Genomic DNA, 27,965 nt, shown 5'->3' on the forward strand with positions numbered 1-27,965 from the left:
AAAAAACAAAAAAAAAAAAAAACATATAAACAAGTCACATATAAAAAAAAAAAATGATGATAAAGTGCAGAAATCCAAGGATTTTAGTTTCCTATGGATACGTCATGAGGCTTCTTTTCACTTTGTGGAAGGGTTACATTGGAATCTGAGAGCAAATTTATGCTGGTGTTCTGCTCAAAGCTCACATCTGAAGTTTGAGCCGGCCCCACCAGTAGACCTCCGTAATGAGGAATTTGCGGATCCCAAAATACTGTAAAAAAATTCAGAGATGCCCTGAATTGAGCCGTTTCCTGCATTTCCAAGTATGCCTTATACTTGTGAGATTGTTCCTGAGAAAAAAAAATAAAAAAATTGTAGATTTTAACGGTAACACAATTTAAACAAGAAAGCGTTCATTTATTTAAAACAAATTAAGAGTTAGATCCTCTCTCTGAACATAATTGTTTACTTATTAATTATTTTTTTTATATAAGAATATACATTTTTATTTAAACAATTTTATGGCATTCCCAAATGGAAGCTAAATACAACAGACACAGGAATGATCAATTGGAACCAGTCTCTAGATGTGTGGTCATCCACTTTTATAGATTTGCATGGTCTACTAATAAGCTGGATTGTCCACACAATTTAACATCATATATTGCCAAGGTAACATCATGAAAGTTTGATCAGTGTGAAAGCTTTGCACAGCCCAGCATTTCACTTCAAGCACTAGATTTCAAATGATTGTTAAAGAACCTTTATATCAATCCAAGATTTTTTATCTACCCAAGGGCAATAAATTATCTGTGCTTTTTAGAACTCAGTTTTTGAATAACGTACGGTCACTCTAACCCCTTAAGGACCAAACTTGTAGAATAAAAGGGAATCATGACATGTCACACATGTCATGTGTCCTTAAGGGGCTAATCTAGGTCATACTACTAGGGGTTCCCCAGCCTGTGTCTAACCAAACAACAGGACAAAAATCTTACCATCTTCTGCAAGGCGTTCACGTGAGTCTGTTTGTTGTGCAAGTCGTCAATGGAGACTTCTTTCAACGGCTTTAGAGTTGAGATCCCAGTTGCCTTTATTGTCATTGCAAAGGGTACTACCCATGTAATGCAGTTCGACAACTCTATGCTACTAAGACCTTAAATAAAAAAAAAAACAAAAAAAACCAACAGATTAGTATTTAAATAAAAAACATCTTTAAACTTGCATACACACAGCTCTGCAGGAAATATCTACACAAGTCTCACAAAGAGGAGTTAGTCCAGTAGGTGGATAGATGCAAGTCATTCAAAAAGGGACATGAAGCACCAAAAACCACCTCATCTGACCATCTAGTTGTTTTGGTCCAAAGATCCCTTTAAAAACAATGCAGTTCCTGAGAAACAACACTGTTTATGTGGTGTCTACACTACTTCCTTATTAAATTCCTTAGATTTTTAAAGGTCTCAAACATTCGGAGGCATCGCGCACAGCATGATGCAATTAAAAAAAAAAAAAAAAAAAAAAGCCCCAAATATTTTTTTTAGACTTTAAGTGCTCCTTTAATACAGATCATCAAAACCAAAGCTCAAATTGTGGGCAACAAGTACAAAATTGTAAAATAAATATTGATCCAGTTCAATTGTTGTCACGACTAAAGTTTTCTTTGAAATTCAGTGATCAATTCACTTTAACTTGGTGCATAAACCCCTAAATGCCTACTGAAGCACACAAAATGACAATACTTCTTAGGCAGGTGGACTTAATTTGTTAACACGTAAACATTTGGTCACATACCTGAAACTTTCTCCACCAATTGCAAATCAGAAAAGTGATATAATGCCGCAGCAGCAAGTGTACGGCGAGGATATTGCAAGCTGTCAATATCGAGAACACAGATATCTAAAAGCTGGAAACAAGAACAAAAAAAAACATGTATTAAAAAATAAATTTTTCATCCAGATTTTGCTAAACAGAAAAACAAACCAATAACATATTGGGGCTGTCAGAGGAGAAATGCTTCAAACTATAGCAGATAGTGTTTAGAGGTGTAGAACTTTAATAGTGTGAGCTTATGGTTACACTGTCCTATATATAAACACAGTGAACCCACTATTATCTCACCACTAAGATATAGGGAAGTAAAACTAGAAAATGTTACATTTCGCTGCATATTAAAGAACTTACCTCTGTTATTTGTGTGTACATAGACCACGGATATTTTGGCGTGAGAAATTCCTCCGGTGGAGACTGATTCGCAAGTTGCATGTAGACATTCAGCCAAGAAATTACAGTCAATGGATTTAAACGCCAGCAAAGTGCCTGGTTAGATCAGATGGTAGAGATTAGGCAAATTATAAAAATCAAATAAAACGTTTAAAAACTTGAACTTTTTTTTCCCTTCTCGGTTTTATGACAAGAGACTTCTGGTTTTGTCCTTTGTGTACATAGATTAAAAGTTCTAGATTATATAGGGTTTACTACAATTTTTAAGACTTCCTCCCAGATCACACGACTGTGTTTAACCGGTCTTATTGAAAAATGATACAGCAAGCATTCCTTTAAAGGGACACTATAGTCACCTGAACAACTTTAGCTTAATGAAGCAGTTTTGGTGTATAGAACATGCCCCTGCAGCCTCACTGCTCAATCCTCTGCCATTTAGGAGTTAAATCCCTTTGTTTATGAACCCTAGTCACACCTCCCTGCATGTGACTTGCACAGCCTTCCATAAACACTTCCTGTAAAGAGAGCCCTATTTAGTCTTTCTTTATTGCAAGTTCTGTTTAATTAAGATTTTCTTATCCCCTGCTATGTTAATAGCTTGCATCTGTTTAAAAGGGAAACCATTTTTTTTTCCATGCAGGCTCTGTCAATCATAGCCAGGGGAGGTGTGGCTAGGGCTGCATAAACAGAAACAAAGTGATTTAACTCCTAAATGACAGTGAATTGAGCAGTGAAATTGCAGGGGAAGGATCTATACACTAAAACGGCTTTATTTAGCTAAATTAATTTAGGTGACTATAGTGTTCCTTTAACAGCAAATGATCTACAGAGCAGCTACAAATGGATACGAGAAGCACTTACATTTGATATTTGCAAGACTGGGAGAATGGGTACCAATGGTGGGCAAGGCAGTGTTCGATTAAGGTGTACCTGTAATTAGAACACCTGATGCATGCTTATATAGAGCTGCTGAATGAATCCTTTGTGTGCAAGACTAGCACAATGTTCTTTACCAGGAGAATATATGGAGCCAGCACAGTGGTGTGGGGTAGGGGAATGGCATCCTGTTTTGTGGAAGCATTGCTGTGCTTCCCTGTAGGTCAAAATGAGGGACACTGCAGGTGCTATAACAAGTGAAACAGTATAAACCAGGGTTGCCCAGGTAGATCCCTAGAGGTTTTAAAACTACAGCTTCCATGATGCTTTGTCATTCTAAAGACATGCAAAGCTTCATGGGAGTTGTAGTTCTACAACAACAGCTGTGGATCTACCTTTTGGGCCCCTGGTAAAACATACAACTGGGGTGGGGAGGGGGTGTTTTATTAATACAAAGAAATAAAATACAGAATGTGTTTAAGAAACCAACAATAAGAGGGAGATGAGTTCTGTGTGCGAAGCATTACATTTAGAAAAGCCGTGCTTATCAAACCAGTCGTTGATGGCACCATCTACCAGTTCTCAGCCATCTAACAGTATTAAGAAGGTTATTGGAGATTTATTCTGATATCTGAGCACTGCAGCATGACACCCCCCCCCCTGGTTTAATTCACACTGTGGATGTAATCTATAGATTCTGGTATATTTGTAGCACATTTAACTGTACCTATAGACCAGCTGTTATCAATCACAAATAGATATCTAGAACATAAACCAGTTACCTTTAATATGATCAACTCCATGTTGCGAATCTCTTTTCTCGTACAAGCTCGATCCGTAATGAACGCAAACTGATACAGTTTAGGTGGGTAGATTTCCTGAAATCAAATTTTTGACACATAGAAGGTTAAAATGAGGAAACAGTGTTTCTATCCAGTTCACATAACGATTTAGAATAGTCCCCTTGACTAGCCAATAGGAAGTGAAAATTCTGCTCGACAAAGTATGGCATTCTGGGAAGTCAATTCCACAAAGTTTCAGTTTTCCTGGGAACTCTTGTGAGGACCTATACTTGCCCTTCTGTCAAGGTTATGGAACCCAGCTCTTTAAAGAGACACTCACACCATCATTAACAGGTTTATGGTGAAGAAAAGGTGTGGAAACAATACAGTCCCTTTAGAAAAGGTTACCAATACACGTTATAGCTGAACCAAACAATCAATCTATGGTGTTTGGGAGAAAAGGGATAAAGAAAGCAGGCTTCTACCTACCTCACGTTTTGCCGCTAGGAACAGACAGCTGATGCCAATAAGCTGCAGTCTATTTCGGTGTACATTTTCCTGTGTTGCCATGAACCTGTCAAAATACTCCTGAGCCAAGTAGTAGGTCTCTCTCTGCAGATTGTGGAGTTCACAAACCTAAAAGAAAAATTGCAGAAAGCTCATGAGATCACACGGTTCATGCAAAGACAGTAGAAGATTTTTACATTTTAATGAGAAAAACCACATAAGTGCATAAACCATGACATTCACTAAAAAGCATATTCTCCATGATTGCCTTGAAGTCTGAAACCTAGGCATGGCCAGATTAAGCCCTTAAGGACACATGACGTGTGTGACACGTCATTATTCCATTTTATTCCAGAAGTTTGGTCCTTAAGGGGTTAAGGAGAAGGCAGCCACATAGAACCTTTGGAGTTTCCTCTGTTGTGGATTTGATTACCAGGCACTATATTACCGTCATGGGACACAGTGTGAAATGATTAGTGCAAATCTGTAACAAGTCATTGGTCTCTTCCTACAAACGTTCCTTAAATAAAAAGCTTGACATTGTGTTTCGTATGTACCTCCATGAGCCAGTCCAATAAAACTGCTCTCATACGTGTGTCCAACTCTGGGTGTTTTTTTAACCAGTTGCTGGACCTCGGGTAGTCGCGATCTTGTTCCACCATATTTCTCCACACTTCGTCTCCATCAGCAAAGCTAAATATGGAAAACAGAAGCACATTCTTCAGATCAGCAAGAGTATATTAATCTGGAATAAGTTTGTTTAAAATCTCAAAGGGAGAGGTTTTTTTAATGATGTATATTTCATTTTTTTAGGTTTCATTTTTATAATCTGGTTAAGCAACCATGTTGGCTCTATTATCTGGCAAGTTGCTCAACTTAACCTTCCTGCTGCTGTGATTGCTTTGTGTAAAACTGCAGCAGCGGGCAAGTCATGTTAAGCAGCAAATGGTCATTATACAGTAAAGTCTGACTAAACAGCTTAGCCAGATTAAAAAAAGATTTTTTTTTTTTTTTAAATAGAAAAATCAGAAACAAACCAAAACATCAATGCTAGAGGCAAAGAGCAGAAACATATGATGTCTTGATTAAAAAGGGGTCCCAGGCTAAGTGGGTGAGTTTAGTCTGGTTTATTAGCAAGAGGAGTACCTTAAATTTGGAAGGGGTGTTGCATTGATGCTTGCAAACCTTATATTCGGAAAGCATGGCACTACGATGGGGAAACAAGCATATCTTGGTGGTGGTGGTGATGATAAACTGCAAACATGTTTAAGAGGCACAGACTTCGTTGAAGCAACCTGAAAAAAAAAAAAAAAAAAAAAAACACATTAAAAAAAAAACAAATTAATGCAAACATCACCTTTTGGTGAGGGACAAGGCACAATTATTATACTTTATTAATAAAGCGCCATCACATTCTGCATGCGCCGTCCATGGATATATGCAGAAAGACCATTCAATAGAACGAAAAGACAAAAAAAAAAAAAAAAAAAAAAAAAAAAAAACACACCACACACCACACACACACACACTATTCCCGTGGGAACGTTCAATCAAGAGCAGGAATAGCCAACCTTCAGCACTTCAGATGCTTTGCACTACACCTCCCATTATGCTTTGCCAGCTTTGAGTATAAGAGCATTATGGGGGATGTAGTGCACATCATCTGGAGTGCCGAAGGTTGCCTACCCCTGACCTAGATGCATAGGAGGGGTGACAAACCCCAAAAGCTCCCTCTGTAATACTTAACTCCACTCCTCCCACAATGTCATGTAACTGATGCGCATGCATGAGGAGCACATTTAAACATTTTCCTACGGGTGCCTCTGCATCATGCGAACGGTAATATTTTACCTTGAATTATTAAAATGACAGGACAACTGCACCCAGCACACTAGAGTGGTCATTTAAATGAACACAGTAGTGTCAGGAATACAAACGTGTATAGCGGACATAGGTGTGAAAACAGCGTTTAGGTTACAGGACTGGTTGCAGAGCATCGGGACTCTGAACGTCAGTGCTGCATATTGTGCAGCAATGACACACAAGAGCACCTCTTGTGGCAGTCTGAGTGACTGTCACTAGAGGTGTAACTAGCCAGCAATGTAAAACACTGTATTTTCTCTGAAATTAAATTACATTAAAAAGGCCTGCGGAGACAAGCTGTAGACACCAGAACCACTACATTAAGCTGTAGTTGTTCTGGTGACTATAGTGTCCCTTTGAGGAAGACTTGATGGCAATAAGTGAATTCAAAAGGAAATGGGAGGTCTGGTGCTTGTTTGTTAATTTCCACAGACACAAATATTTTATTAGATATTACTAGTTCTTATGTCATAAATGTATTTTCTAATTTCACCCCTGTATGTAAATACAATACAGAAAATATATAACATCAGATTTTGAAAACAATACACAATGGAAGGTTCTCAGCACCATAACCACTAAAGCAGTGTTTCCCCAACCAAGTCCTCATGGACCAGCAACAGTCCAGGATTTATGCATTACCCAGTTTTATTCCACTTTAGTGACCCCCTCCCTCGTTTAGCTGATCCCAGTAGTCTGGGTGCAGTGTCCCAGGTCCCTTAACCCCGCAGTGGTAATCATTGCAGTTTTTTAATAAAACTGCAATTATTACCGGCCAGGGTTGACTTCACCTCTGGTGGCTGTCCACTAGACAGCCACTAGAGGGACTTCCAGGTCGTTGGGCGGCTTGGTGACGCTGGACAGCCACACGCTATGCAAGAGGGCATCACTCAACACCCTATAGTAAAAGCATTATACAATGCCTTCCTATGGGATGGGGGGGGGGGGGGGGTTAAGGGACCTGGGACACTGCACCCAGACTACTTCAATGAGCTGAAGTGGTCTGGCTGCTATAGTGTCCCTTTTAGCAGGTGTTGGCTCATTGGCTGAGATTGATCAAGTAGTGGAGTCAGGGAGCGGTAAGAAATCAAACAATTAGAAAAAAAAATTTTGATTCCTTTCAATGGGAGGACGACGATGCCAGGGCACTGCTGGCACCATAACCACTACAAAGAGCTGGAGGAGATTAGTGAGTTCCTTTAAATACTAGACCCATGCAAGCTGTATTTACCTGGGGCTCAAGTTTCGGCTTTTTTGACTCATCCTGCCAATTAGTCTCATCTGGATCTACCAAAAACTGAATGGAAAAAAAACAAAAAAAAACAGGTAATTAGCGGCTGCAGTCTACTACACAAACCATATACAGGTAATCTTAAAACAGAGCTTCCCCAATCAGTGCAAAACATTCCACCAGATTCCCAGAACATAATTTTCTCCTCGCTCTCATTATTTACTAACCCCTGAAATATAGTGAATTGTAAACATTTGCTATTCAATGGTTAAACCCCTTTGTCTTAACAGGTCTTTACCCTTACAGGTTCTACATGGAGAGAAGCATGGCTTCACCTGTAATATATTATATAAATCCACAGATTTGGGAAATAAAAACTTACTGCAGACATATCGGTCTTCCTCTTTCGAAAAGGAAGACGCCGCTGCTGTGCCTCAAAGTCTCGCCTTTGCTCCTCAGTGTAAGTGCTGTAAAATAAAATAAGAAAGTTTATATAAAAATTACACTATATCATTTAAAAGAAAATAAAAAAAATGATATATATATATATATATATATTTTTTATTTTTTTTTACATTTTTTTTTTTAGAAAGGATGCAAACCTCAATCATTAAAACCAGACACTACTGCCTGGCACATAAACCTACCTTATTGATGGCTTTCCTTGGAGCTGCAAATTCAGCATACTTTGGGCTGAAAAATCAGAAAGAATAGCATTAAAATATATTAGAGAAACAATTTAATGATATCAGACTGATTAATAATAATAATAATAATAATAATAATAATAATAATAATAATAATAATGACTCAGAAAAAAACAAAAACAAAAAAAAGGGAGTTGGGTATAATAATCAGCCACACAATACAGCTATCCAGGTAGTATAGTGGCAAGGTTCCCCACAAACTACCTCTATGGACCATTAGCTGTGCCCTCCACCAAATTTAAAGAAGAAGAAGAGCACAGAAAAACTAGCTGCAGCCTAAACATAGGAGAGGGAGGGGGGATCTACCAATATAAAAACACCCCATATCCATTATCTGGGGCTCTACCCCTCACTATAAAAACAGAGAGGGGACATTTGCCCCCCAATTGGAATGTTTAATTATGGAGTGTGAGGATCCATGTGAAATAACAATCATCGAATGTACAGACTGCACCCCAAAATATTGAATGGGGTGTGGGTACCACGTTACAGAGCGGTCCTTACCTACAGACGGGGGGTGTGCGCTATACATATCGCGCAGTGCGGTGTGAGCTGAGGGAGCACAGGGGAGATTGGAGGGCAGGTATGGGGGTCACATTGAGTGCAGGGAGAGTTAAAGATCCATGTATGGTGTCCCGGTCCGGGTCAGGCACGCAGGGGGGGTGCTGTATACACGGTGTCCCGGTCAGGCCCCGGAGAGATGCTGTAAGGCTCTATATAGTGGGTGTCCCGGTCAGGCCCCGGAGAGATGCTGTAAGGCTCTATATAGTGGGTGTCCCGGTCAGGCCCGCAGGGGGGTGCTGTATACACGGTGTCCCGGTCAGGTCCCGGAGAGATGCTGTAAGGCTCTATATAGTGGGTGTCCCGGTCAGGCCCCGGAGAGATGCTGTAAGGCTCTATATAGTGGGTGTCCCGGTCAGGCCCCGGAGAGATGCTGTAAGGCTCTATATAGTGGGTGTCCCGGTCAGGCCCACAGGGGGGTGCTGTATACACGGTGTCCCGGTCAGGTCCCGGAGAGATGCTGTAAGGCTCTATATAGTGGGTGTCCGGGTCAGGCACGCAGGGGGGGTGCTGTATACACGGTGTCCCGGTCAGGCCCCGGAGAGATGCTGTAAGGCTCTATATAGTGGGTGTCCCGGTCAGGCCCCGGAGAGATGCTGTAAGGCTCTATATAATGGGTGTCCCGGTCAGGCCCGCAGGGGGGTGCTGTATACACGGTGTCCCGGTCAGGTCCCGGAGAGATGCTGTAAGGCTCTATATAGTGGGTGTCCGGGTCAGGTTCGCAGTGCTGTCTGCACTCTGTGTCACACTCGCTCTCTCCTGCTGTCTCCGCAGTCGCTGTCCGGGCCACCCGCTCTGTCTGCCAGGCTGTGGATGGCCCTCTGCGGCCGGTTATAAGCCTGCCAGCCCGGTGCCTGGGGCGGGGGCGTGGCCAGTGTGAGACTGGGACGAACTAGCAGCGGATGGGGCGTGTCCTGGGCTAGGGGCGTCCACAACAGCACTTTTAAAGGGGGCGTGTATTACAGGGGGCGTGTCATACAGGGGCGGGGCCTGGGGCGGAAACAGACGGAAGCGCATGGTGGAGTTGGATGTCAACAAACACAATCGGTGGGTGATGGACAGGTCTGTGTCTGTCTGTCTGGGTGATGGACAGGTCTGTGTCTGTCTGTCTGGGTGATGGACAGGTCTGTGTCTGTCTGTCTGGGTGATGGACAGGTCTGTGTCTGTCTGTCTGGGTGATGGACAGGTCTGTGTCTGTCTGTCTGGGTGATGGACAGGTCTGTGTCTGACTGTCTGGGTGATGGACAGGTCTGTGTCTGACTGTCTGGGTGATAGACAGGTCTGTGTTTGTCTGTCTGGGGATCCCCTGCTGTGTTACTGTGTCCTAATTACTAACACTACACACAGTATACACAGGTCCTGCCAGGGAGACAGTACACACATCTCACTGTCAGTTCTCCATGACTTCATACTGGGGGCCAGTGTTCTATCAAAATTCCCTACCCGTGAAAATCACCTACCCTCGTCACTTCCAGTGAGGGGAATCAGCTGGATCCTATGCTGCACATGCTGTGCTAGCACTCCTGCTACTCCTCCACAGCCAGGTCCACAGTTTTATTATAGTTAGTGCATTCACTAAGCTTAGGACATGGGACATTTAGGGATAATGTTAGGGTTCAAATTAGGGTTAGGATTAGGGACTTGTTCACATTTAGTGATATTTAACATTAGGGGAATATCACTAAATGGTGATTTCTCACTCTATTTTAACCCTTACCCCAAGGGTTAGGGTAAGAATAGAGAGTGAGAGAGGTTAGAAGCACTTACCTAACCCTAATTTGAACCCTCACTTAACCCTAAATGTCCCGTGTGCCTAAGCTTAGTGAATGCACTAACTATAATGAAAGTGTAAAACTAATTTTACTTACCTTCCAGGACCTGGCTGTGGAGGAGTAGCAGGAGTGCTAGCACCATGTGCAGCACAGGATCCAGCTGATTCCCCTCACTGACGAGGGTAGGGGGAATTTGATAGAACACCAGCCTGTTATATGGTGCCTTAGGGCAATCAGCTCCTGTACAGTGACCTGGCCTCTACACAAGGGCCATGTATTGGATGAAGGACCCTGTATTCAATGAGCATCCCCCCTGAGAGTGTGGTCAGCTCTTTAATGGTTTTTTTTTTATCAATAAAAATAATTGTATTTATTAGAGTGTGTCTGGTGTTGCCACCATTAGTATCTGCTTCAAACAGCACTCAGTGTCTGCAAGTAAATAAAAACTAGGAAATATAATGTACGTAATAAGCCAACAGGTTGTCCAACAACTCTTATACAGACCTGTGAAGTTTCTTTGGTAGCCCAAGTGCCTTTTCCAGAAGTCAAGAAAAAAACCCAGAAAGCTCCCAGACAGTGTTTACATCCACCATTGTCTCAGCTCTTGCTACTCTTTGTTTTTTCATTGTCCTACTCAAATAAATGACCCTCCCCCTCTTAGTCCTTAATCCTAACCATGTTAATTCTCCCTATTGCCTTGTTAAAATGCAGCCCCACCCTGTGATTCCCCCTACTTTCTCTCCCATTTCTTTTTAGTTTTTCATTAGTATTTACTCCTTGCCCCCTCCTTTACATCAGCTTGTACTGTAAAAGTCAGTTCCCTGTTCCTCCTTACAAATTAGTCTCTTTGGTGTCCATTAATTGAGAGCCCTCTGTAAATCTCCCTACTTGACCGCTGCCTTTTTCTGTTGATATTAGTGCAAGCTGAGTTCAATTATTTCTTGAAATTATTGTACACCAAGTGCTGTAAGGGGTCTTTCTACCATAACAACAACTTAAAGTAAAGTTTTTTGGGAGGTAGGAATCCATGGGCGCCATCTTTCTTTAGGGTGTTAAACTGCTTTCCAATGGTTTAGCTCCAAAATTGGGTCCTCAAGTGCCCACTGTCTCCCCTTTACTTTGCTCAGTCACTATACAGTATAGAACAAGAATTGTTGCCTGTGATAGGCGGATTATTGTCCTCCCTTCACAAGCAACTGTACTTGCAATGGGCAGCCAGTCAAAGGCTGAGAAAGACCGCTAACTCTGCCCGAGGCTACATCTCCTTATGAGTTAGACAGCTGATCAGAGGAGAAGGGAAGCATTATGAATGGGTGTTTGAGGACCCTAAGTAAATGACAGACCCTAGTGACCCCTGCTCTCCAAAAAACTTATATGAAATGAAGTTGATAAGAGATTGGAGAATGACCTTCTAGTGCACCATGTACACCAGCTGCCAGGATTTATGGCTATCCACTTGGCAGAGTGCATTAAAGGCACCAGTGTCAGAACTGGCGATCGCTAATAACACAAACTAGTAGAATTAATATTTTTCGGAATCGAAGTCTAATCTCACCCAAGTATGGAAAAGTACCTGCTAGGTGCATTGGATACAATCCCTGTATATATTATGTATCGCCCCTTTGCACATGTTTAGTTGCCACCTTGCATGGCAGTATAGGTCAATTCGTGACTGGTTGGACAACCACAGTGGGTTTTCCATGCTGCCCTAGTACAAAGTTGACACCCATGCTATTTAGCTGTCAATTTTGTGACTCTACCCTTAATGTGACACGGTGGGTACTATAATTATTTTATCTCATTGACCTGGTTACAGCAGTGGTTCCCAAACCAGTCCTCAAGGCACACCTACCTGTCCAGGATTTAGGATTTACCCAGTCAAGCAGTACAGAAGGAATGGGCTACTGGGGACTCTCTGTTAGCATTACAATGGTTTTACACTGAATGTAAAGATGTTGCTAGTAGACTCCAGAAACTATACTCACCCTAATGAGATGATTAGATTACAGTGTCCCTTAATTAGTCATCAGTTTGTCAGACTCAAGTTGAAATATCCAATAAACACGACACTTTGGTTTATCCGCTTTTAGCTTCAGAGTATGACTTTTATCCCTAGACATTAAACAATGGTTGGTAATGGTTGCTCAAAACAGATTACATAGCGGTATTCACTAATGTTTGAAGTGTTGGCAATTGAAAGTAAATTTCATATTTTAGGCACAAAAGCAAATTGAAAAAAAAAATTGTCCAAAATTTAAGTTTTTATTTTAGCATTTTTTATTTTTTGACCTTTAGGCAATATTTTTAATGCATTAACTATATGATGACTTAAATATATATACTTCCCAACATTTCATGTGGACAAAGATTAACTCTTTCATTTTAAGGATGTGACCAGAGACAAGTTTGTTTTCAGACAATTTAAGTGAATATTAACAGTTTATGCAACTAGAATGTAATTTAGAACAAGAACAATGTATGTTATTTATACAGACTGACTTCCAAACACATTAATTGTAGTTTAAAGTCACATTACTGGGAGTATTATTGCTGTGGAGCTCTGTTATACACTCAGACACATTACTGGGAGTATTATTGCTGTGGAGTTCTGTTATACATATCAGACACATTACTGGGAGTATTATTGCCGTGGAGCTCTGTTATACACTCAGACACATTACTGGGAGTATTATTACTGTGGATCTCTGTTATACACTCAGACACATTACTGGGAGTATTATTACTGGGGAGCTCTGTTATACACTCAGACACATTACTGGGAGTATTATTACTGCGGAGCTCTGTTATACACTCAGACACATTACTGGGAGTATTATTGCTGTGGAGCTCTGTTATACACTCAGACACATTACTGGGAGTATTATTGCTGTGGAGATCTGTTATATACAGACACATTACTGGGAGTATTATTGCTGTGGAGCTCTGTTATACACAGACACATTACTGGGAGTATTATTGCTGTGGAGCTCTGTTATACACTCAGACACATTACTGGGAGTATTATTGCTGTGGAGCTCTGTTATACACTCAGACACATTACTGGGAGTATTATTGCTGTGGAGCTCTGTTATACACTCAGACACATTACTGGGAGTATTATTGCTGTGGGGCTCTGTTATACACTCAGACACATTACTGGGAGTATTATTGCTGTGGAGCTCTGTTATACTCAGACACATTACTGGGAGTATTATTGCTGTGGGGCTCTGTTATACACTCAGACACATTACTGGGAGTATTATTGCTGTGGAGTTCTGTTATACACTCAGACACATTACTGGGAGTATTATTGCTGTGGAGCTCTGTTATACACTCAGACACATTACTGGGAGTATTATTGCTGTGGAGCTCTGTTATACACTCAGACACATTACTGGGAGTATTATTGCTGTGGAGTTCTGTTATACACTCAGATACATTACTGGGAGTATTATTGCTGTGGAGCTCTGTTATACACTCAGACACATTACTGGGAGTATTATTGCTGTGGAGCTCTGTTATACACGCAGACACATTACTGGGAGTATTATTGCTGTGGAGCTCTGTTATACACTCAGACACATTACTGTGAGTATTATTGCTGTGGAGCTCTGTTATACACTCAGACACATTACTGGGAGTATTATTGCTGTGGATCTCTGTTATACACTCAGACACATTACTGGGAGTATTATTGCTGTGGAGCTCTGTTATACACTCAGACACATTACTGGGAGTATTATTGCTGTGGATCTCTGTTATACACTCAGACACATTACTGGGAGTATTATTGCTGTGGAGCTCTGTTATACATATCAGACACATTACTGGGAGTATTATTGCTGTGGAGCTCTGTTATACACTCAGACACATTACTGGGAGTATTATTGCTGTGGATCTCTGTTATACACTCAGACACATTACTGGGAGTATTATTGCTGTGGAGCTCTGTTATACACTCAGACACATTACTGGGAGTATTATTGCTGTGGATCTCTGTTATACACTCAGACACATTACTGGGAGTATTATTGCTGTGGAGCTCTGTTATACATATCAGACACATTACTGGGAGTATTATTGCTGTGGATCTCTGTTATACACTCAGACACATTACTGGGAGTATTATTGCTGTGGAGCTCTGTTATACACTCAGACACATTACTGGGAGTATTATTGCCGTGGAGCTCTGTTATACACTCCAACACATTACTGGGAGTATTATTGCTGTGGAGCTCTGTTATACAACCAGACACATTACTGGGAGTATTATTGTTGTGGAGCTCTGTTATACACTCAGATACATTACTGGGAGTATTATTACTGTGGAGCTCTGTTATACACTCAGACACATTACTGGGAGTATTAGTGCTGTGGAGCTCTGTTATACACTCAGACACATTACTGGGAGTATTATTACTGTGGAGCTCTGTTATACACTCAGACACATTACTGGGAGTATTATTGCTGTGGAGCTCTGTTATACAATCAGACACATTGAACTAACAGAATTTCAACTAGTTATTACATCTAACACACTCCTTTCTCAATTACAAGCTAGATCAATTTCATACTTTGGGTTTTCTATGTACCATTTTATTTGTTTATTTTGTTACCTTTGAATTATAAATCTCTGAATGATGTTTCTATTCAATTTGCATTTTTCTCTTTAGCAAAAAAGTTGTTTGTGTTTATACGTTTTTAGGCCATGGCATTTTTGCAAGTTTTTGGAAGAGTCCGATCAATTGTAATAGGAATGGTGCATATGAAAGCATTACCAGGTAAGCAATTCAAATTCAATTAAAAAACAAAGAGTTTTGCCTACTTAATATTTATTTTCTTTCATATAATTTAGGAACCCCAGGCTGCAGATTACCAGTGGCACAGATTGTAGAAGAAGCTTGCCAAGAAGCTGAAATCTATAAGAATGCTGGAGTTGTAAGGGTTAATTTGCATCAAAAATCACAAATGTGTGTGTTTCTGGGTTGCCCATCTATATTTCACACTTCACACTTGTATGCATACCTCTTAAATCCCACTGTCCCCCATTCACTACCCATGTATCCTTAATTTCTGGGAAATCTAAATATTTGTTGTGCATGAAAAGATCTGAATTCTACGTGAATAATAATATAATAGTAATGTGGTGGGTTCACTACGTGTCTCTGTGACCAATACAATTTAGTCTACTGTGTGTACATCTTAGAGTAGAGCAATCAGACTCACAGTAAAGAGCATTGTATAGGCATGTATCACAGAGTTCCACAATATTAAAACTCACAGTTGCGTGTGGTGTGTGCAGTTTGACAGAGCTTCTCAATCATTACAATTATTGGAATGTGCAATGTACCACAGAGCTCCTCAGCAATACAATCACAATAGGATACATTCAAATTGTAGCAAATGTACTTATAAACGATGTTCTATAATCGCCTAGCAATCTATCCTGTAATCTAATCCCCTCTACGTCAATAAACACTGAACTGCGCTGAAACAAAAATAAAAGTGCAATGACATCCCAAAAGGGCTGCAACTATTTATGAATTGGATAGTTTTTCCAAAGCAACACTTTTTTGGCTGCATTTTGCAATTTTTTAGTACAGTTCATATACCCCGTTGTGTCCGTCTTTAATTTTGTGTTTTTTTTGTGAAAGATATGCCCATGTACTGTGGCAATAGCATACACTGGTATCAATGTAAATCCATAATATAATGCACATATTCCCAGAATTCAGTGTGTTTAACCTCTCCCCTAGCATTCTGGGATTGAGCCATATGCAGTATGAGAGTTTATGGAGGTACATGCGGCCTGCTGCACAGACCAGTTACAACGTTCGGGACAGTTCTACATTTAATCTGTATATTTCTTTCAAATTTTCCAAATAAAATGCGTAGATTAAACTGTATTTCCTATCTAAAAGCACCCTTGTCATCCAAACTTAAAAAGTTTATTGCATAATATCTGTAATTATTAAATATAATCCGTTTATCAGGTACGGTGTACTTGCCCTGCCAGGAGAATAATCAGTGAGCTGATGCCTGTAGAAGGGAGAATTTAGGCGTTATTACAAAACTGCCACTTGTCATTTATCAAATAATTTCCATAGATTTATTTTGACATGTTGAAGTTGATTAATTAGGGTACACTTTTAAAGGCTGGTTTATAGCTAGCAATGCATTAAAATGGCTCAATAAAATTAGATTTTTGTGGTTGCTTTTGACTTCAAAAATGCAATCAGGAAAAAAACTGAATAATTGCTTTAAATTATTGCAGTTTATGTTAGTAATATTATTACTTCTGTTGGCAGGATGGACTAATAGTGGAGAATATGCATGATATACCATACACCCTGCATATCGGACCAGAGATCACAGCAGTAATGACCAAAGTATGTAGTGCTGTGAGACAGACATGTCCTCGTCTCCCACTTGGGGTTCAGATCCTTTCCTGTGGCAACAAACAGGCCCTTGCAGTGGCTCTCGCAACAGGTAATGTCTCCATTGCATCTTTGGAATGTTATGGAATTGGCTTGTATTAAGGCTGCAAGTTTATATAATTCAACAAGGCCATAGATTTGGCAGAGCTCTTAAAGGGAAACTCCATACCTCTAAAGCACTATAGCTTGCTGAAAAACTTTATGTGTAAACAGTTTGTCCTATTTTTATTTTTTCCATTTTGCAAAAACTGCAGATTTCAATAGAAATGTACACTTTTATGACTTAACCTAGTTACACCTCTTGGCTTTCAATCAGACAACTGGTCTGGTTACTTCCTGGTTCGGTTAGCTTGGTGAAGCTCAGTGGAACTCAGGCAGTTGCTCAGAGCACCTGCTTTGCACAGACTTCTCATTGAGCTGCATCGGGGGTCTGTGATTGGGAACAGGAAATGTGGGCGGGGTTAGAAAGGGAGGGCTTGCAAAGGCAGAAGACAAGAGAACTGCAGCTTTTGCAAGATGGTTTTAGATCTAACCCTAAGGATAAAATGCATAATGCAATGCATGTATGTTTTCATTGGTGGTATATCTGCTAAACAGTGATATTTATTTTGCATTTGGGTAGTGGAGTGTCCCTTTAATTGCTATAGTGGAATTACTATGGAAATCCTATGACATGCAGTTTTTATAAAAAAAAATAAAAATCCTAAATTGAAGAGCTACATACTAACCTCCCCTGATTTACATAACATAAGATTAGTGGATTCATTGTGTGCAGCTACAGCTTGTATAATGTTGAACTGCGCTGGTTCAGTTTGGTATAATACAATACTCATTGTTTATTTCTGCATCACTCCAATTAAACTAGGGGTGCCCAAAAGGTAGATCCCCAGATGTTGTAGAACTATAACTCCCATGATGCACTGCATGCCTTTGGAATGACAAAGCATCATGGAAGATGTAGTTTTAAAACTTCTGGTGGTCTACCTTTTGGGAAGCCCTGTATTAATGCATGTTGAGGGTGGCTATTTCGTTCCAGCTGTGTGTGTGGATATTTGGAGTATTCTCCAGATTGCAGGGATCCCCTTTACAGTTGTCCCAATCATAGGATTTTATTCATCACTGAATTGTAATGAGTTTGAAAATAAATTGTAAACCTGCTGACCGAGAAGTCAAGGCATGCTAATGGAGATTTATCAATGTTAAAAAAGGTCCCTAACGTGCTAAAAGTGATGTGATCGCCATGGAAGTCATTAGAACCAGCATGCCTATTCCATTGGTGATCTCTCCCCTTTTATATTTTTGCACCACTTTTTAGAATAGAACACTTGGTAAATCCCCCCCACTGTATTATGTGTCCTGTTTCTCAGACCAAGTTTTCATGGGTTCTATGTATAAAGTGTAGTTTTGATACAACATTCTAAAATTGAAGCAATGAGCAGTCCATTGGTTTCCATGGTAACAGCTCCACTGTTAGGACCTTCTCCAGAATATCTCTGTCAACATAACCCCCAATATATCCAATGTTGTGGATTTATATTCATCTAGAATATGTGTTTTTATTCATCATTTCAGTGTTTTTCACTGTGAGAATTCAAAGTGACGTCAACATAGCTGGACTATCTGATTCAGTTATGCTTCCATTTTGGATACTTTTGCCTTAATCTTGAAATTCCCTTTGCATTGTCACTTTTGTGAATAACCCTGTATATGATTTATAATCTCCGTATTGTAGAGGTGCACTGATTCCAGTATCGTCACCTCATTTTGTCAGCCTTCCAATTTAAAATAAAATCTGCATGCTTAGGGTTGTGTTTTTTTGTTCAGTGTTTGCACAGTATTTAAATGATAGGATTTGGGCAGCTATCCCCCTTTAACTAAATGCAATTTGTCTTTGAATGACTAATTCAATCAATAGGGTTTACTGGGTGGACCAGTTTTTCTAGTCTTCGTGGAATACTGGTGTTTTATGTAAAAAGAAGACAGGTCAACAGACAGCTGTCTATTTAGTAGCTACATAACTTACAGTCTGGCGCAAGACAAACAATGTATGGCTCGTGCTGGCACAATTGAGTGTAAATGTGTTAATCAAGGGTTGGAAAGTTTTGAAAAATATATATTTTCTAACACTTTTTTGACACCAACATAAACCTCATAGTCCCATAGAGAACAGTTAAAACAGGGGTGCCCAAAAGGTAGATCCCCAGATGTTGTAGAACTACAACTCCCATGATGCTTTGCATGCCTTTAGAATCTCAAAGCTTCATGGAAACTGTCATTTAATACATCTGGTGATCTACCTTTTGGGCACCCCTGAGTTAAAGTAATGTTTTAGACCAGGGCTGCCCAACAGATAGATCCCCAGATGTTGTAAAACTACAACTACTATGATGCTTTGTCATTCCAAATGCATTCTAACGGCATGCAAAGCATCATGGGAGTTGTAGTTTTACAACATCTGGGGATCTACCTGTTGGGCAGCCCTGCTGTAGACATAGAAACATAGAATGTGACGGCAGATAGGAACCATTCGACCCATCAAATCTGCCCAATTTTCTAAATTCTGTCATTAGTCCCTGGCCTTATCTTAAGTCTAGGATAGCCTTATGCCTGTCCCATGCATACTTAAACTTCCTCACTGTGTTAACCTTTACCACTTCAGCTGGAAGACTATTCCATGCTTCCACTACCCTCTCTGTAAAGTAATACTTCCTGAAATTATTTTTAAACCTTTCCCTTCTAATTTAAGACTGTCCTCTTGTTGTGGTAGTTTTTCTTCTTTTAAATATAGTCTCCACCTTTACTGTTTTGATTCCCTTTAGTTTAGACACCCAGACGACTTCATCTCTATGAAGATGCCATGTGCCCCCCTTTTAAACTTGCAGTTGAAAAAATTGCCGTTCTGCATAGTTAGCCTGCCTCTAGAGGCTGTCAACATGACAGCCACTGGAAGCACTTCCAATGGTCACAAGAACATCTGTTTGGTGCTGCATTTTGCTGAACATGTGCGTTAGCCTCCCAATGCTTTTCTTTTGGGAAAGCATTGGATTGGCTGAGATCATTGATCTTAATAATCTCAGCCAAAGAGGAGGAGCTTGAGCGGGCAGAGCGTCGAGGGGAAAAAAAGGGAAGCACCGTTTAAACCTGGCAGTGCTGGCCTGTTAACATCCGTGGTGACTAAGCACTGTAGCGTTATGAATACATAGTTGTGTTCCTTTATTAGTGGCATATCATCCTCTTGTGATGCCTCACATGTTTGCTGCTCAAATTTATAGCACTTCGTTGTCCATCTGAAATCCCCCTTTCTGCCTTCTACTCTTTCCCTTTACAGATCTATTAGCGAACCCCTCTCAATAACTACACCCTTTCAGACATCCTGTCCTTCTCAGCACCTTTCCTGCTTTTCTCTGTATGCCCTTTGTCATTCTTAATCCCTTCAGTGGTATCTCCTAACAATTTATCTTAAACTGTAATCTAATTTCACCTTAACACCTGGCTCCAATACAGAGGGGTCTCACTCAGAAAGATCCCATGCATTGAAATGTGCTGAATATAATGGGTTTACTCTCTATACAGGAAATTAAATAACATGATCTATGTTTATAACAATTCCACCTTAGCTGATCTGATCTAAACGCGGTTATTATTTCACTGCTGCCAGTTTAGTGGATATACATGTGATCCTATTTGCTAACTGAGACAATAAAGACTAATCACGTTAGTTATAACAGCTACCCATCTTCAGAAGTATTTTTTCCCCTATTCTGCCTAGCCCAGATTGGCACATAATGGACATCATGTTGTGCACTCGTCATACTGTTCCATGGTTCTATGTAGAATTCAGATGTCGCAAGAGTTAAACCAGATAATTATCCTTTGTGGCTCCTTTAGTATCCTATTCATGACCTATTCATTGATTTGACTCTTGCATTATATATACATAATGTATACTGAGAAGGAGTACTTGCATGTAAAAGTCGCATTTTCTCTTTTCTTTCTTCCACTTTTTCTCTCTCCCTCCATTCCCTTCACTTTATATTTTTCTATTCAGCCCCATGCTGTTACATTAACTATTCTTGCCTCCAAGGCAGTATCTATTCTCCTTCAGTTGCCCCGATGTCTCTCTAACCACCCTCCCAGTGTTTAGAACTTTCCATTGCACTGCCTCATCACAATCCTACATGATGCTACCCTGTTTTTCAAGCACGTCTTAACTTTGAAACTCCCTATATCCCATCCTAACCCAATGTCTTAATCACTATTTCAGTGTCTTGACTTCCTGTGAACATCTCACTCAATTCTTCCCCCAATCTACCCGAAAAAGGTGACCAGCACTCCATTTATCATGATTAAAATACTGTAAAATAATTGTGTCACCGGTAGTATACTATCATCAATTAAATTGTGATCTATAAAAAATACTTTATTGCAGTGAAAATAGCACCCAGTTGAGTTAATTTACCTAATTAAATTACCCAATTATCTGAAACTAATGAGGTCAACAGTTGAACAGCAACTCACACATAAACGCATATCTAATTTTCTGTATCTGTGTCCCCCACTGTGGGCATATACAAAGTGACTGAAAAAGACAAGTCTCATAGAATTATCCTGATAAAAATAGAATATTTTATTTAACTACTTTTTTGGGGGGATACACAATTAGTGACAATTACAACTAAAGGTTTTTAAGGAGGTCCTCGTCTCCTTCAGTTCTTTTCCTTCCACAATTTTGATTCTTTAGATAACCCAATTGCAGTGTGTGTGTGTATATATATATAGTATATAACCTGGAATAATTTAAAAATTTCACTCGTTTTCACGTATGGAGTCTTTGAATGCATAAAATACAGCGGCTAAATATTAACTGCTAAACTATATCTGTCTGCTTCCACGTAATGATCACACACAGGGTTATTCACCAAAGTGAGAATTGTCAAGAATGTATAGCAAATTTTCAGTTTAACACCAATATAACCAAACTTTTAGCACAGCCAAATTGGAGAATATTTCTTATTTTGCTATTTTGGTCTTATATTTGAAATTCACTTAAAATTTTCAACTATTCTCACTGTGGAAAACAATTTGGGTTGGCAGGTGGTATTTTTCAGGGGTTCTGACCCCCCCCTAGTGACAATGAAATAAGTTTTCGTCTGTGATTTTTGTTTGTTTGCTGAATTCGATTATGATTTGTTGTCTGTGCTTTGGTATAGGTTTAGATTTTATCCGAGCAGAAGGCTTTGTGTTCTCTCATGTTGCGGATGAAGGTATTGTAAATGCCTGCGCTGGGGAGCTGCTGAGGTACCGCAGGCTTATCGGAGCTGATCATATCCAGATCTTTGCCGATATTAAGAAGAAGCACAGGTCAGCTGGTGGTGTTGATTTCTAGAACCCTTCAATAACTAACCATATAGCTTTACTTTGTAGATTATAATTTGTATCCTGCATCCCGGTCCTTTAACTTGGCCTGTATTGCTTTGAGCATGGAGATGTTACAGTGCAGTTCTGCAGGGTCTTTCAATAACCAGTAGATTCCGCTGGGTATCTGCTATTGCCGTATAACTATCGAATTTCTAATAAGAGCCTTTATAGAAGTATGTTAGTTGATCATTTTCCTATAACCAGTTTTTTTTTGTCACCTCATACATTAGGAAAGCTTTGTTGGGTTGTAACATTGGCTTTTCTTGAAGGCCAATATGAGGTCAATTGTCACCCTAGTCAAAAAATCTAGTTTTGTGATTCACTCAATCTTTTCACACTCTTTCTCAACAATATTCCTTCTCTTTTTCCCCATTCTCTATTCTGGTCTTCTGGTGCCTTTTTGCACTGTTCTATCTTATATTAACATCGACCCCCCTCTCACTGTCTTTATTCCCACTGTCTCCCAACCCCTCTGTCTTTCTCTTTTCTGTTGCAGTCTCTCTAACAGTAGCTTAGTTTAAATAATTGAACATTTCTTCCCGATCATTACTCCAATTGCGTAATCTTTGACACAGAGAAAGTATGATCCCTGGTAGTCCATGGTGAGCTCTAACAGATCTCCTTATTTCATGTCAGCAAAGAAAACGCTAAGTGCTTTCTTATAGTCCTGTATGCTGAATGAATCAAGATGCCAGCATGACATAATGCAACAATTTTAGCAGGCTTATTCACTAAGGGGAAAATTCAAGGTGAATTCAAAGTGCATTTCAAAATTTAAGGCCAAAGTAGTTGATTTGAAAGCATAGCTGACATAGAGAATTTTCCCAGTTTAAAGGGACACTATAAGCACCCAGACTTCAGCTCATTGAAGTGGTCTGGGTGCACTGTCCCAGCTCAGTTAACCCTGCAAAGGTAATTATTGCACTTTTTAAGAAACTGCAATAATTACCTCTCAGGTTGACTTCACCTCCAGTGCCTGTCTATCAGACAGCCACTAGAGGAACTTCCAGGCTGTCAGGTGACTTTTAGTTGCCTAAGTGATGCTGGACGTCATCATGCTATGCATGGGGACGTCCAGTGTCACCCGAACCCCATAGAAAAGCTTTGTATAATGCTTTCCTATAGGGGAAATCCTAATGCGAGCGTGGCCATTGTCGCGCATGCGCATTAGGTCTCCCCTGCTGGCTGATGTCGGTAGGGAGGAGCGAAGGTGCACCCGAGGGCCATCGGCGCTCACCCAGGTAAGTCACAGAAAGGGTTTTTAACCCCTTCTGCACCCCGGGGGTGGGATACGGCGGGGAGCAAAGCTATATTGCCAGGAAAATAAGTTTGTTTCCTGGCACTATAGTTTCTTTCTAACTATTTTGACCTGAAATTTGTAATTTACTTTCAATTGTCACAAAATCAAGAAGTATTTTTTGCAAAATGAAAATTAGGACACACTCTTCACACATAAAGATTTTCAGCTACCTAGAGTGCTTTAGGAGTCCACAGTGTCTCTTTAAGATGCACTGAAGTGCAAAGAACAACTAATAATATTCTATGCTACCAAGATTCCTCTATGTAAGTTAGGACAGATCCTTTTAACTTCAATATCTGCCCATATATATTTGGACCCATAGACTGCCTTTGGCTGTCCTGCTAGACGAATAAGTAACAAACTGCAATATATATATATTGGAGATAATGCAAATTAAGTGTTTCCTAAACAAATATTTTTTTTGTTTGTTTACTGCATACTTAAAAAAAATGTGCAAAGAATGGGGAGGGGTGTCAGAGTACGAGGTAAAAAAAATAATAAAACATCCTTTTAAGCAGTAATGTAAGCAATGCAGCTTCATTTTATCACACGTTAAAATTAGGTTATGAGCCACCGATAATAGGGTTGTGCTTACAAATTATACCAGGATCTATAGAATACAAAATAATAGTGAACTCAAATATAAATATAAAATTCCAAAAATTCCAGTTTTTTACAGCATGGTTATTGTATCCTCCATTTTGCTATTCTTCTACAGTTTGGAGTGTAGCAATTGACCCCTCATTTTTTTGGAAGTGCAATACTATTTTTTATATGTTACTCATGAGATTACTATATACCTGTCCGGCTGCTGCCATGATTCTTTGTTTGGTTTTTAATGTGTCTTTGTTAAATATTCTGTTATTAACTTTATTCTTCCTTTGTAGTTCCCATTCGTTAACAGCAGATGTTTCCGTGTCTGAGACGGCAAAAGCGGCAGAATTCTTCTTGGCTGATGGTGTCATATTAACTGGGGTCTCTACTGGAGAAGAGGCGGATCCAAGAGATCTTCAAGGTAATTAAAGTAGATGAATGTCGAGGGAGGGGAGAGTTTCCTTTCCGGATGTTCAAAAATTATATATGACTAACATGACAGTACATCTAATTGTGTGTGATAATTTTACAACCTCAAGACCAACTTGGATAGACATTGAAAAAGCTGACCTTGGCAATCTCGAACCTCTATTTCTCATATGGTGTGATAGTGAATTTGTAAAAAGTATAAAAACTAACAATCCGATGAATTACACAATGATCTACATAGTAAAATATCTAAAGAAAAAATATGGTACCAAATATATATAAAAAAATGCCCCACTAGCATGCTTAAATTTCTATGTAAAAGATATAAATATTCAAGAATGGGAAAAGTGTGGAATTGTAAAATATGAGGAGTTATTAGAGGGAAACCACATTCTAGCATTTCCAATGTTACAGCTTAAATATAATCTCCCTTCTAAAGAAGTATTTAACTATCTAAGAACAAAATCCTTCATTTTAAGTAAAGAATTTTCGGAAAATACCCCAATCGATCAATTTATAGCATTCCATTATAGGAAAAAAATGGCTTCTAGATTTAATCACTTTGTAAAAAACCAAAAGCAAATAGATAAAGCATCAGCATTGATTAAATGGGAGCAAGAATTTCAAATTTCTTTTACGCTTGAAGAGTGCTTATTGGGTCTACACTTAGTAAAAAGGCATATACATGGGGTAAATATACGGGAAGTTTATTTCAAACTTGTTTACAGATGGTACTTGGTGCCCACTCGTCTACACAAATTTCAACCTACATTCCTACCAGATTGTTGGAGATGTGGCAGGGCATTAGGCTCATTCCCCCACGTATGGTGGGATTGGGAGGAGGTGAATCCTATGAAATTAATTCTATATGGGTTAGTACATTTTATCCTTAAGGCACAAATTGATATAACTGCCCAAATGGTTTTGTTCCATTTAGATATGTCAAGGGTTAATATAAAAATTACAATTCTCATGATTCATATCTTTATGGCAAGTAAAATAGTTATGGCCAGGAACTGGAGAAACGTAGGTCTTTTGAATTGGCACGACAAATGTACACAAGTGGATTTCCAATACAGGATGGAAGCAGGCATAGCATTGGACAGAGTATACATAGAGAAATATGATGACATTTGGGCCCCTTGGGTTAGATATTTAAGAACAAAAGCTTAAATCCCCCACTAATTCACCAATAATTCATCATTTTTTCTTTTGTATGGGTATGAAAGGGTTTAATGTGTCTATCTTTGTGATTTGAACACTTCTATTGTATAAACATGCAAATTCATAGCTTTGGATATGATAAGTATTAAAAGAATTCATTGTAATATAGCAAATCTATTTTTAAAGTATATTATATGGATGAAAATTATGTGACCTGGTATGTACCCACTGTGGCCAGCCTCTTCTCCTGGGGGGCCCAGGAGCTGGCCACCTCAGAGCCACCCGAGGCTGGCCCTGCTGTCACCCGGCGGCCGATCACTGGGCGGGCGCGTGAGGAAGCACTGTCCCCTGAGTGCTTCCTCTTCAGCTCCCTCACGCACTGCACTGATACCGGAGCCGGAAGATGACATCTGTTCGTGAGAGTGTGTGTGTCTTCAGCACTTACCTTTCTCCAGCGCCGGACTCCCTTGACACTGGGGATCCCTCCGCCTCTCAGCTCCGAATGCACATGCATGGCAAGAGCCGTGCGCGCATTCAAACTGCCCATAGGAAAGCATTACTCAATGCTTTGCTATGGACGTTCAGTGTCTTAGAATCGCGGAAGCTCCTCTAGCGGCTGTCAGTGAGACAGCCACTACAGGCTGGATTAACCCTCAGTGAAACATAGCAGTTTCACTGAAACTGCTATGCTTTCAGCTGCAGGGTAAAACTAGATGGACCTGACACCCAGACCACTTCATTGAGCTGATGTGATCTTGGTGTCTGTAGTGGTCCTTTAAGTGTGTGTGCATCTGCATGCACTGGCGTACATACCGCGGTCGCAGGGGTCGCAGCCATGTGTTGCGGCCCTGGCCCGCGCAGAGTAAGCGCGGGGGGGGGGGGGGGCACGGATAAATTTTCGCACCGGGGCCCCATGCGTCATGTGTACGCCACTGTTGTCAACTCTATTATTTAGTGGACTGGAATTCTTACAAACTTTTTTTATACTCCAGATTTACATTTTCTCCTTCCTCTATGTTGGAACTTATAAATTGTTTTTGTGAATTTTGCTAACTTTGTTAAATTCAACATGGTTTTTGGCATCCATTTTGTATTTGGCCTATATCCTTTACACTGTGTTCCAAAGAAAATGGCGGACACCTTTATGGAAATATTAGACATGCTAACATATATTGTCTCTGACTGAAAACTGCAAAAAGCTTTTTTTTTTCTGTTCAACTAAACACAGAATTCTGGCAAACCAGCATCTACATGTTCAAGGCATAGCCTTTAGTAGCTTGTAGAAAGAAATACATTGAATATGGTCATTGCAAATTCAGTTGCAGGAAACCCATTTAAGTGAATTAAACTCATAGTATATAATAAGGACTACATGGAGAACTTCTTGTCAAATATTCAACGGACCAACCTGACTTATGTTTAAATGCCAAGAGAAGAGTATAGTAAATGCAAGCTGTGCCAGATGGATTAAAGTAGATAATAATAATAGTATATTATTTGGTAAAAACGATGTAATTTTATGTGACATTTTAGGCTTTTCTGTGTAAATTGAATTACTAATACTGTTCATTTCACTGTCCTATCCTAGAAGTTCAGCGCTCGGTAAAGATTCCTGTCCTTATTGGATCTGGAGTGACATTGGACAATGTGGAGAAGTACATGGAGGCCAATGCCTTAATAGTCGGTTCACACTTTAAAAAAGATGGTTATTGGAAAAATGATGTTGTTTCGGATAAAGTGATATCGTTCATGGATCGAGTCCGTAAACTAAGATTGTAATCTGTAGTCCAATAAGTCTGAATATCTGACAGAATCTGAACATTCTCACGCTAAGGGGTAATTGTACCAAATTAATATGTTTTTTATTAATTCATGGGCATCCTATGACGTCTCTGAACAATGAACTCACTAATATGAGATACAAATACAGGGTTTGTAATCATTAGTCAAGCAAACAGAATGAAATGAAATTATCGCACAGAAGGGGAAGAGTCCAAGTTAGATCATGAAGAATCGTTTTCTGGGACTTGACGCAAAGAAATACTTGAGTACTCCCATAAAACTCCTTAAATTAAGAACTTCCTGCATTGACATTAACAATAAAATTAAGGATTTGAGTTGA

General features: G+C 39.8%; 2 protein-coding genes across 4 annotated transcripts; one reads left to right on the forward strand and one right to left on the reverse strand.

The window, feature by feature from the left end:
* Positions 1 to 8,203, reverse strand: CCNE1 (cyclin E1). The gene is made up of 11 exons (XM_063437429.1): positions 8,109 to 8,203; positions 7,844 to 7,928; positions 7,462 to 7,527; positions 5,514 to 5,662; positions 4,925 to 5,060; positions 4,350 to 4,496; positions 3,861 to 3,956; positions 2,164 to 2,298; positions 1,774 to 1,885; positions 978 to 1,135; positions 1 to 329 (listed from the first exon to the last, which is right to left on the reverse strand). The coding sequence occupies exons 1-11, from the start codon at positions 8,144 to 8,146 to the stop codon at positions 84 to 86; spliced, it is 1,368 nt and encodes a 455-aa protein (XP_063293499.1). The 5' UTR covers positions 8,147 to 8,203; the 3' UTR covers positions 1 to 83.
* LOC134578430 (uncharacterized protein F13E9.13, mitochondrial-like) lies at positions 7,901 to 27,965 on the forward strand. Of its 3 annotated transcripts, none has more exons than XM_063437432.1 (7): positions 7,901 to 7,921; positions 15,207 to 15,282; positions 15,357 to 15,439; positions 16,810 to 16,990; positions 22,149 to 22,299; positions 24,544 to 24,671; positions 27,432 to 27,965. In XM_063437432.1, exons 2-7 carry the CDS (start codon positions 15,210 to 15,212, stop codon positions 27,620 to 27,622), a joined length of 807 nt encoding a protein of 268 aa, XP_063293502.1. In that variant the 5' UTR covers positions 7,901 to 7,921; positions 15,207 to 15,209; the 3' UTR covers positions 27,623 to 27,965. The 3 variants fall into 3 exon arrangements, with proteins under 3 accessions (XP_063293502.1, XP_063293500.1, XP_063293501.1); XM_063437430.1 differs by lacking the exon at positions 7,901 to 7,921 and adding an exon at positions 9,716 to 9,776; XM_063437431.1 differs by lacking the exon at positions 7,901 to 7,921 and adding an exon at positions 9,727 to 9,791.

This window comes from Pelobates fuscus, chromosome 12 (assembly GCF_036172605.1).
Source record: "Pelobates fuscus isolate aPelFus1 chromosome 12, aPelFus1.pri, whole genome shotgun sequence".
In the NCBI taxonomy this organism is placed as follows: Eukaryota; Metazoa; Chordata; class Amphibia; order Anura; family Pelobatidae; genus Pelobates; species Pelobates fuscus.